Raw genomic sequence first — 11,828 nt, 5'->3', positions numbered from 1 at the left:
AAGTGAACCCCCTGACCACTGTAAGGCAAGCACCTAGGTTAGAGAAAGCAAGACAAGACAGTGAATAGTTACAAGGACAAGTCACAATCTTTCTTACCCCAATGGCAGTGGTCTTATACCCTTGGTGAAGTACTGGGCAGGATTCCATGATGATCGACGGCGGTAGGCAGCAGATGGTAATGTGGCACTCTTGATGGAAAGAAACACCTGATTTTGCCAAGAATCATGAACGAAGTACTGCGATGGGAAATCCGTAATCAGTCCAAGATGAAGTCCGTGGTCAGAAAACCGGCCAGTTACGACAATAAAAATGGATGATCCAAAAGCAAATCCGAGGGGAAAAAACCAACCTTCGTATCTTGATCCGGGAAAGATCGCCAAAGCAAAGGTACCGAGGAGAAGCAGAGCAGGTCCGTGAAAGCAGTCCGTGATCAAGGATTCCAAGGAGCAAGAAGCAGGAAAACGCTCTACAAAAACTTGCCGTAAGCAGCTGTGAAGCGAAGTGTGAGCATTTGCTCGATCCTTTTGAAAAGCAGTAAAGTCACGTGAGCGCGTCATGTGTTACGCTTCCTTCCTGATCACATGATGCGTGCTCCTCGTCTCGTGTAACCAATCGAGCCTGTTACTTCCTGATCACGTGCCGCTTAACGCGACGGGGCTCAACACCAATCCGGAGACCATGAAGTGGCGTAGACAGTCTCCATGGTAACCGCCACTGGAGGTAAGGGGCTCGTGTCGGAAAGGAGTTTCTCTTGAGTCGTTTGTTATGCCAACATGAGCTGTAGCCCAACCGCCGTCGGGAATTACATGGGGACATGGTGGTAGTACGATGTGTGACCGGGGACGTGACAGAGCCCCCCCCCCTAAAGGCCCACGACCCAGTGGGCTGGAAGGGTGTTCCCTGTGAAACTGAGCAACCAATTTCGGGGCATGGACATCCGAAGAGGGGACCCATGACCGATCCTCAGGACCGTAACCCACCCAGTCCACTAAATACTGTAAACGCCCCCTAAACAGACGGGAACCCAGATGGCACTAACCTCAAACTCATCAGGAGAAACCACAGAGACGGGAGCAGGAGGGGACACAAGGCGGGTAGGGCCAGGGCACGGCTTGAGTAAGGAGGCGTGGAGCACCGGGTGTAACTGCCAAGAGGAAGGGAGGTCCAGGCGATAAACTACTGGATTCAGGACTTTAGACACCCGGTAAGGACCAACAAAGCGTGGGAGCAACTTGGCAGCCAGGGATGTGCAAATGCCGAGAGGACAACCAGACCCGATCACCCACTTGATAAACTGGGGCATCCACTCTTTTCTTAACCGCTGGCGTTTTCATGGACGACTGTGTTTCCCGGAGATGGACCAGGGTTTGGGCATGAATCATGGTGAGATCGCGGGCACAATCATTAACGGCAGGGGTATTGGTAGGTGTGAAATCAGGAAAGGACAGAGTGCGTGGATGCTGGCCATAGAGGGCATAAAACGGAGAAAAGCCAGTGGAAGAATGTAGTGCATTATTGTAAGCGAATTCTGCAAGGTGGCGTGAATCAATCCAGGTATACTGGAACTGCAGGGACAAACAACGGAGGTACTGTTCTAACACCTGATTTACCCTCTCCGTCTGTCCGTCGCTTTCAGGTTGATAGGCTGAAGAGAAGCGGGCGTCAATACCCAGAAGTTTAGTGAGGGCCTTCCAAAAACAGGACGTGAATTGAGAACCACGGTCTGACACAATGACCTGAGGCAGACCGAACAGACAAAATACGGACCTAAAGAACAACCGGGCCAGGGATGGAGCGGAAGGGATTCCTTTACAAGGTACAAAACAAGCCATTTTGGTATAAAAATCCACCACCACCCAGATTTTATCAAACCCTTGTATAGGAGGTAGGTCAGTGATGAGGTCCATTGAGACCGTGTGCCAGGGCCTTGGGGGTATAGGTAGGGGTTGGAGCAGTCCGAGCATGCGACTCCTACTTGACTTACACTGCGCGCACACTGAACAGGTGTTCACATAATCTTCCACGTTACGTCTCATCGACGGCCACCAACACCAACGTTATAGCAGATCCAAAGTGCGTCGTTGTCCCGGCTGACCGTTGATGAGGGCATTGTGGGACCACTCTAGTGCTTAGATGCGTGCGTCAGTTGTGGGCAGGAATAACTTCCCCTGTACGAATGGCAGCCCGTCCTGCAATACTGGGCCCCATTCTGATAATGCATGAGGATGCTGTACGATCCATTGACGGATGGTTTGTAACATGGGTAGCGAGGGTGTACAGGCACATATCACGTGTCCCTTGTCCAACAAGGTCTCTGGAAAGGACGGCAGAGAACCCCCCCATCCCCCCTGTGAACGGGATAACGCATCCGCTTTGCCGTGAACAATCCCTGGCCTGTGTTTAACCACAAAATCGTATGCTGCAAAGAACAGGTGCCAACGCACCTGTCGACTGTTAATGCACTTTAGTGACGTCAGGTCTTGCAGGTTCTTGTAATCAGTGTAAACCACTGTTTGGTGTTTTGCCCCCAGGAGATGGTGCCTCCAAACCTGAAATGCATCCTTGATGGCCAGGAGCTCTTTTTCAGTGACCGTGTAATGCGTCTCGGTTGACGTGAATTTCCTGGAATGGTAAGCCACTGGGTGCAAGTAGCCCGTGGTTGGACAAGGTTGGGAGAGAACCGCACCCAATGCAAACAAGGACGCATCAGCCGCTACAATGAAGGGAAGTTCTGGATCTGGGTGCTGTAAAACCAGGGCTGTAGTGAATGAGATTTTGAGGGATTTGAAGGCAGCCTGGTGTTCGGAAGACCAATGAAACGGCACCACCGGACTGGTCAGGGCAGTCAATGGCGCTACGATGGATGAAAAATCAGCGATAAAGCGCTGGTAGAAGTTTGAAACCCTAAGAATGATTGGAGTTGCTTCAAGGTTTTCGGGATCGGCCAGTCTGTGATTGCACATATTTTCGACTGGTTCATTGCTAAACCCCCAGGAGAGATGTGAAATCCCAAGAAATCGACCTCTTTTGTGTGAAACAGGCACTTTTCAGGTTTAGCAAACAATGCGTTCTTCTGAAGTTGGATAGCACCTCCCTGACATGGACTATGTGTTCTTCGAGTGTAGGAGAGAAGATAAGTATGTCATCTAAGTATATCACTACGTAAATGTCTATGATGTCACTGAATATGTCGTCAATAAACCGTTGAAATGTGGCCGGTGCGTTACATAGGCCAAAAGGCATAATGGTGTATTCGAACAGACCTTGGCGTGAACAGAAAGCTGTCTTCCATTCGTCCCCTCTGCGCATACGAATTAGATTGTAAGCCCCCCGGAGGTCTAGTTTTGTGTAGATGGAAGCATGGGCGAGTTTGTCTAGAAGAGTAGAAATGAGAGGAATCAGATATCGGTTCTTTATGGTGACGGAATTCAACCGCCTGTAATCCACACAAGGACGAAGATCCCCCTCCTTCTTCGGAACAAAGAAAATGGGGCTTGCTGCAGGAGAGGAGGAAGGTCTGGTGTGACCTAAAAGCAGGGCTTTCTGGATATATTACCTCAGAGCTGTTTCTTCAGTCGGTCACAAGGAATAAATACGGCCTTTAGGTATCGAGGCCCCAGGAACTAGATCGATAGGACAATCATAAGGTCTGTGGGGTGGTAGACCCTCAGCCGAAGCCTTATCAAACACCATTTGGTAATCATGGTATACTAAAGGTATACCCGTAAGGGCGGCCCCTACCGTGTGTGTAGTTTCGGAGGATTCAATCTCATTGACTGTTAATGAAGCCACCGCCCCAAGGGCTCTTGCGGGATTCGAGATGTCCACAGAATCTACCAGGCAAAAGTGTTGACAAATATCGGACTCAAACAGAACCTGGCCTGTACCCCAATTAATGTGAGGGTTATATTTCCTCAACCAAGGAATACCGAGTATGATCCCAAACTGTGGTGTGGAAATGAGGTCAAAAGACACGATTTCTTTGTCGGTATCATGGATAATCATTTCCATAGGAGCTGTTTGTTGCTTAATTGGACCAGAGACCAGGGAGGAACCATCAACAACCTGTACGGGTTCCGGGTGTTTCTTCAGTGGTAAATTCAGTTCTTTTGCCAAGATGATGTCTATGAAACAACCGGTAGCCCCAGAGTCGATGACTATGTGTACCGAGTGTGAATGTTCTCTAGTAGCGTACAATAGAGCATGAACCATGACTGGTCTGATAGGGCCGAACACAGGGAGAGTCTCGGAGGAATTCTGCGTAAAGCTCACCTGGTCCCCCGTTATCAAGGGCGAGCTTTCTGAAAATCAGATTGCCTGTTCTTTGGGCGACGCAGACACTCCTTAACGAAGTGCCCATTTAGACCGCAGTAAAAACAAGCATTGTCGGTTCTCCTACGCTCCCGTTCAGCATGAGTGATGGGGCTACGTATTCCCCCTCTTTGCATGGGTTCTCTAGAAGGTTCTGCCGTACTGGGGGACTGGTTGTTAGAAAGACCGATTTCTGCCCGATGCTCGGTTCTCCGTGCATCCACTTGGAGTGTTAGATCAACCAGATCAGAGAAGGCAGCTGGGAGGGACGGCACAACCGAGAGGGCATCCTTCATAGCATTACACAAGCCTCAATAGAAAACTACCGACTTTTTATTTTCGGGCCAAGCTGTTTCTGCGGATAACTGATGTGATGTATTCAATCAGGGATAGCTTGCCCTGAGTGAGGGCTAGTAACTCTTAAGTCTCTGGATTGTGCTTTGTATCTGGTGTCAAAAACTTTGGACATTTCGCTCACCAGGAGATCGAAGTCATAGAGTGCTGGATGATCATTCTCTAATAAGGGATTTGCCCAGGTGGCAGCAATACCCATCAGATGTGAAAGCAAAAAGGCCGCCTTAGTGGTGGAATCATGAAAAGCCTGGGGCCGGCAGAGGAAATGGAGCTTGCATTGGTTTAAAAATGTCCGGAACTCCCTGGGACCACCCTGATACCTCTCTGGGGCTGCTAGAGGAAAAGGGGTAGGCACAACCACTGGGACAGGAGGTGTGGAAGGACTTGGGTTTGGGGGCTTGGTGTCTCCGAACTCAGCGTCCGCCGGCAATGGATGGTGGCCACTCTGCAAGGAGTCTAGCCGGTGGTGTATGGCGGTTGTGGCTGTCACCATGTCCGTTCTTAGAGCTGTGACAGCTTGCATTAGAGCAGCCACGGGGTCCTCGGCTGAGGGTTCTATCATCTGAACGACCAGTAGGCTTCACAGTCTGTCAAGACTTGATGGTCATTTAGATGATGAAACCTCCGTCCCCAAGTACCACACGGACAAGTATAGAATATAACTGCCCGTGCAATCTTTGGGGCCACAGGTGTGGAGTGTCGTCAGCTTGGAACCAGGAACGCCGGAAGTGAACCCCCTGACCACTGTAAGGCAAGCAACTAGGTTAGAGAAAGCAAGACAAGACAGTGAATGGTTACAAGGACAAGTCACAATCTTTCTTACCCCAATGGCAGTGGTCAGATACTCTTGGTGAAGTACTGGGCAGGATTCTATGATGATCGACGGCGGTAGGCAGCAGATGGTAATGTGGCACTCTTGATGGAAAGAAAAACCTGATTTTGCCAAGAAACATGAACAAAGTACTGCGATGGGAAATCCGTAATCAGTCCAAGATGAAGTCCGTGGTCAGAAAACCAGCCGGTCACGACAATAACAATGGATGATCCAAAAGCAAATCCGAGGGAAAAAACCAAGTTCGTATCTTGATCCGGGAAAGATCGCCAAAGCAAAGGTACCGAGGAGAAGCAGAGCAGGTCTGTGAAAGCAGTCCGTGATCATGGATTCCAAGGAACAAGAAGCAGGAAAACGCTCTACAAAAACTTGCCGTAGGCTGCTCTGAAGCGAAGTGTGAGTGTTTGCTCAAACCTTTTGAAAAGCAGAAAAGTCACGTGAGCGCATCATGTGTTACGCTTCCTTCCTGATCACGTGATGCGTGCTCCTCGTCTCGTGCAACCAATCGAGCCTGTTACTTTCTGATCACGTGCCGCTTAATGCGACGGGGCTCAACATCAATCCGGAGACCATGAAGTGGCGTGGACAGTCTCCATGGTAACCGCCACTGGAGCTAAGCGGCTTGTGTCGTAAAGGAGTTTCTCTTGAGTCGTTTGCTATGCCAACATGAGCTGTAGTTCAACCATCGTCGGGAATTACATGGGAACATGGTGGTAGTGCGATGTGTGACAGGGGACGTGACACCTTGTCCTTCCAAACGTATTCTAACACTAGTATTCTGTCCTGCTAGGGATTTTCCAAGCCGTCATTATTTTTCTACAGACGGTTACGCATTAGTGTCGAAGGCAGCACTGAAATCTATACATGCAACAAAATCAGGTAGATTACGTCTCTGCCATGCGTATTCCACCGCTGTAACCAGAGTCCAGATGTTATGTACAGTGGAAGCTTTTTTCCTAAAGCCGGTTTGGTTAGGTGGCAGAAGGTTATTAGTATTAATCCACTCATTTGATTCATCTAGCAGTACACTTGCGAATATTTTTGCTGGAATGTCAAGCATGGCTAAAGTGCGATAGTTATTGGGGTCTTTCCAGCATCTCTTTTTATAGACAGGCAGTATATTACTCACTGTCCAAGTTGCTGGTAATTTACTGTATTTCCCTATGTTTCCGAATAGGATATGCAGCACTTTTGCCCAGATCTCCGGTGAAGACTTAATTAGTGCGTTGCATGTCCCATCAGAACCAGCTGCCCTGGAGATGTTTAAACGCACAATGATCTTCACTAGGTCACTGACTGAAACTTTACATAACCATTTACTATATGGTATTTCCTCAGGGTCAGCAGGTACTTTAGCTCCCAATGTGATCACACCATGTTTCTGCAGGTACGCTGTTTATGGGAAGGTATTTTTTTCCTTGCACTCCACCAGATAACAGTGTTCCTGCCTGAGGTGGCATAAGATGCAATTTGTTACCACTGCTTAATTTCTCGTTGTCTACGATAGTCTCGTAGCCATAGGCGAAAGCCTTTTTTCAACTCTTATCTACCATTGTACCACTTTGACATCATTATTATTTAACAATATATCCAAAGTTTTCTTACAAAGGCTTTTTTTTCTACCTGTATTGTGTGATCATAATGGGTGAGTTTTATTCCGAAGTTAAATTCCAGTGCTCAGATGCACTATTGCAGACACGTTTCTGATGGATTATTTCGTTGATGCTCCATTGCTCATTATACAACTTTGGTAACGTGTGCTGTATGAGCTTGCACTATCTGCCTCTGATTATGCTTTGGCTAGATTGGTAGGGTTCCACTGGATATGATTTGCTCCAACATTCACAAAAACATTGCCATTCATGTCAACATCACAATTCTTCAAATTAGATTTCAGCAAAACACAGTTTTCTTCGCAGGTTATAATTGCCATATCATCCACTAATGCAAGAGCAGCACAATTTACAAACACAAAATCAATAGTTGACGCACTTTGTCCTCGTATCCACGTATATGCTCTATTGTTATCACCAGCACACTTTCCATTCAACATACTAAAATGATGGTGATACAACATATCCCCCCATGCTTTACCCTGCTTGTTTTGCTGTGGTGGAGTTACTGGGGCAGATTCTTGACTTTCGACAGGATCATATGAGAACCAGTTTTAGCATTAAAATCACCAGCTATCCAGATCGGTTTATTGCAGGCAATGGCTTCAATAGTGTCTCTTACTATGATGATATTTTGCTTATACAAATCACGAGTAGGTGGATTGTAGATGTTTATAACAACAATGTCTTTGCCACCTAAAATATCATTTCTGATTTTAACCGCTAAGACCACGGATGTCACGGTCAATGTTTCAGTAATACACCACAGGTGCCTAGTCGATATCAATAGTCCACCCTTAGGGCTCCCGATTGGACCTTTTACAGCCATTATTGGAACATTACTTCTACCGTCAAGTTCGCATTCCTGTGTCATCCATGTTTCTTAGTGCTTATCTGTGAATGCATGCGATGTGAGAATGTTGGAGTCTTGCTGTAGAATGTTGTCCTGTGAGTGTGTGTGAAGGTTCCAGCCTATGCCTGTTGGAGCTGGGCCTACCTGGGTGATGGGACCCAGTGGTGTCCTCTATTGTAAGATCTTGATGTAACTAAGAATAAGCCTTAAGATTTTGACCTACAAAGAGTAAGAAGCTACCTTTCTACACACATCATACAGATCCATATACCTAGTATTCCATGACATACGCATGTGTCGTCAACGGGAAAGGGTTGCGAAGTGTGGTTTAAAGGCATTTGGTAACCATTGCTAATATCCATCTTCACCCTTACTGACATCAGACCATTGCCTGCCTTGCTTGTGTTTTTGTAACGTTCTGGATCGCTAGTCATTTCAATGGAATGTCTAGCATCAATGTTTCCATTTGTACTTCTTCTAGTGTGATTCGCTTGGAATATTTTAGGATGTTGTACAATAGGATGACTTTTCTTCTGCTAGATCGAAACAATCGTACTGCTATAGGCAAGTTTATGAAAGTCACTTTCATATTGTCTAATATATTCAAGTATACTACCATGTGTGAACCATATGTTAGTTAGAAGATACATTATTGGTATGTTCCTCCTGGTCCACAATTTGTGTGTCCTCTGTTCTTATACTCTGTAGTGGGAATATACTATTTTTTTTTTTTAAACGTATTTTATTAGCATTTAAATATAGTTAACATTTATCAACAAAAAAAGGAGATAAACAAACAAAACAGTCTTCATTAGAAGTCGTGGTATCTTCAGTGTCTATACAAGGGCAGAGGTAGGTGAATTTGTGAGTTCGGGTGTCAAGGTTGGGGCAAGTTGGGCGTCTTTGGAAGTTTTAGGTGAACCTCTTCCTGGCATGATGTTGCTTCTGGTGTTCCCTTCAGGGGGGTTTGTGGTCTGCAGTAAAGGGCACATCTCTTAGGAGGGCCTTCCCTTCCACGATTCGAGGGTGTTGTGTGCTTCGTCTGTTCCATAGTTGGCCCCTTCCTGCCATGCTCTGGTCTCTGCCTCGGACCACCTCTCTAGTTCCTTAATCCAACGCTCATATCTCGGGCCCCCTGGGGACTTCCAGGCCATAGCTATAGTTCTTTTCGCAAGGATGCAGGATAGGTCCATCAGTTTGACTACGTGTCTGTGTTTGCTTATTTTGGGGTGAGCTCCTAATAAGCAGACTTTCGGGTCCCACTCATATCTGGTTATGCCAGCAGTTGTGCAGGTCTGCCTAACTCTGGACCAGAGTGTCTTTACCCTGTTGCAGGTCCAAAACATGTGGATCATGTCGGCTGTGTCACTGCCACACCAGGGGCAATTCGGTGAGACTTTCCTGTTGAATTTAGCCACTCGCTGTGGGGTCATGTACGTCCTGTATAGGGTATTCAGTTGTATCTGCCTGAACCTGGCGTTGCGGGACACCTCTTTTGGGTATGATAAAATTCTTTCCCATTCCTTGTTGGTTAGTGTGATGCCCAGGTCCATTTCCCATCTCTCCTTGAGTGCTATGCCTTTGGGGTTAGGTTTGTCCATCAGTCGGCTGTAGAGCCGGGTTACCGGTTTCCATCCGTCCGCTAGCTCGTACATCTCCTGTAGTAATGGGTCCGGAGTAGGTTCCTCGGGCCAGCTGTCCCATTTGCTTCTGGCGATCTGTTTGAGTCGGTGATACCATAGAAATTGGCTGCTGGAGAGCCCTTCAACCTCCTGCATCGATTCAAAGTCTCTGAATTTGTCCTCTTCGAACATGTCACCCCATACGTAGATCCCGGCACTCTCCAAGCTTCTTGCTACCCTCCGATCCGTCGTGGTTTTACATGCATCCACTAGGATGGGAGAGTTGGGTGAATATGGATGGCTCGATGTAGAATGGAGCGAGTTCTGGTCCAGATCTGTCTTCCTAGTTTCGTTATCATGGGAACATTCTGTGTCTGTTTGAGGGGGTTCCAGAGTACTTCCTTGGGGAAGAGATTGGAGGGTATTTGTCTCAGTAGCGCAGATTCATTATTTTGTTTGTCTTGAAGCCACCTTGTCACGTGGCTGAGCTGTGCAGCTAAGTAGTACATCTGAAAGTCGGGGAGTTGTAGTCCGCCTTCTTTGTGTCGTAGCGTGAGGACTGAGAGGGGTAGTTTGTGTCTAGGAAGTCTTGGATTAATATTTCAAGTGTCTTGAAGAAGGTGGGGCGGATATAGTGACAGATGTTCGTGAGGAAGTATAGGAAGCGGGGGAGAATTATCATTTTTGCGATGGACGCCCGACCCATCATTGCAAGTGGCAGTTTTGACCAGAATTTCATAGAGTTGCGGAGTCCCTTCAGCGCCATTTCGGTGTTGTGGTCGTGTGTGAGTTCTGGGGTGTGATGGATGTTTATTCCCAGGTATCGGAATGCTTTGGGTTGCCATTTTAACCCCACTACTGATAAATCAGTTTTTGTTAGTCGTCTGAGTCTTGCCAGCGGGAATGCACAGGATTTCGATCTGCTAAACTTGATTCCTGAGTAAAGTGCGTAGTTGTCGAGGACGTCTAGTATGACTTGTGCATTTATTTGTGGGTCCTTCACATACAAGAGTACATCGTCGGCGTACAGAGATATTATGGAGTGTTGGTCGCCCAGTTTAATTCCTGCGTCGAAGAACTGTTGTCTAAAATAGATGGCAATTGGTTCTAGGCCCAGGATGTATAGCATCGGCGATAGCGGGCACCCTTGCCTAGTGCCTCTCTGGATCTCCCAGGGCTTCGAGATCATCCCTCCAGTTTTCACTCTTGCCATTGGTGAGTTGTAGAGCACCTTGATCCATCTAACAAAACCCTCTCCAAATCCAAACTCCCTCAGCACCACTACCAACCATTCCCAGAATATGGAGTCGAAGGCCTTGACAGCGTCGAGTGAGAGTACCGCAAGATCCTCGTCTCTCGCGGCGGTCTCCGCCATAGTGTGTTGAAGTCTTCTCAGGTTGGCTGTGGTGTTGCGACCCGGGACGAAGCCATTTTGGTCGTCGTGAATCAGGGTTCCCACCACCTTTGCAAGTCTGTTGGCTAGGATAGTGATTAGGATCTTACTGTCGTAGTTCAGCATTGCTAATGGGCGGTATGAATCGCAGTCAGTGGGCGGTTTGTTGGGCTTAAGCATGGGGATTATGATTGTTTCTTTCATAGTGTTAGGGAGTATCCCTACTTCGTATGCCTCCGTGTAGACCTCATGTAGTATCGGAGTGATGATGTCCTCGTAAGCTTTGTAAAATTCAGGCGGGAGGCCGTCACTGCCAGGAGTCTTACAGGTGGCCAGCGACCTGATAGCTTCCTTAACATCCTCTGTAGTGATCTCCATTTCCAAAGCTTCTCTCTGTTTCTCGGATAGCCTCGGTAGCACAATCTCATCCAGGGTGTTCTTGATTTCCTCTCTGGATATTTGCCTGTTGTGGGAGTATAGTTTACAGTAGAACTCCGCAAAGGCGTTGTTGATATCTTGTTGGGTCCTGCATGTTGTCCCGTTCTCAGTTATGATCACTGTAGGAGTGTGTCTTGGTTGTTCTCGTTTGCATAACCAGGCTAGTATCCTGCCTGGTTTATCGGCTTCTTTGTGGGTTTTGGTGGTGTTCATTGCAAAGTCAAATTTGGCTAGCCTGTCCCAGGTTGTGCGACATTCTTTGCAAATTTCTTGTAGGGTCTTTTCCATTTCCGGGGTGGCGACAGTGCATGCCCCGAGACGTGTTATTTCAGCTTCTCGTTCATCTAGGGCTGCCGTCAGGTGTTTCTGGATGCTTCCAGCGCCCGCTATCACCTCTCCTCTTATCACTAC

At 47.5% G+C, this 11,828-nt stretch overlaps 1 protein-coding gene across 1 annotated transcript in view; it reads left to right on the top strand.

Moving 5' to 3' along the window:
- Positions 1 to 11,828, top strand: part of LOC138453007 (zinc finger protein 850-like) — a 292,011-nt gene that overhangs the window by 49,752 nt on the left and 230,431 nt on the right. The window contains exon 3 of the mRNA XM_069605414.1: positions 1,537 to 1,541. Coding sequence (XP_069461515.1) covers positions 1,537 to 1,541 — 5 coding nt within the window. The remainder of the gene's footprint in view (positions 1 to 1,536; positions 1,542 to 11,828) is intronic.

The sequence above is a fragment of the Ambystoma mexicanum genome, chromosome 4p (genome assembly GCF_040938575.1).
Source record: "Ambystoma mexicanum isolate Mex_15411 chromosome 4p, UKY_AmexF1_1, whole genome shotgun sequence".
In the NCBI taxonomy this organism is placed as follows: Eukaryota; Metazoa; Chordata; class Amphibia; order Caudata; family Ambystomatidae; genus Ambystoma; species Ambystoma mexicanum.
This window is presented reverse-complemented; position numbering and strand designations above follow the sequence as displayed.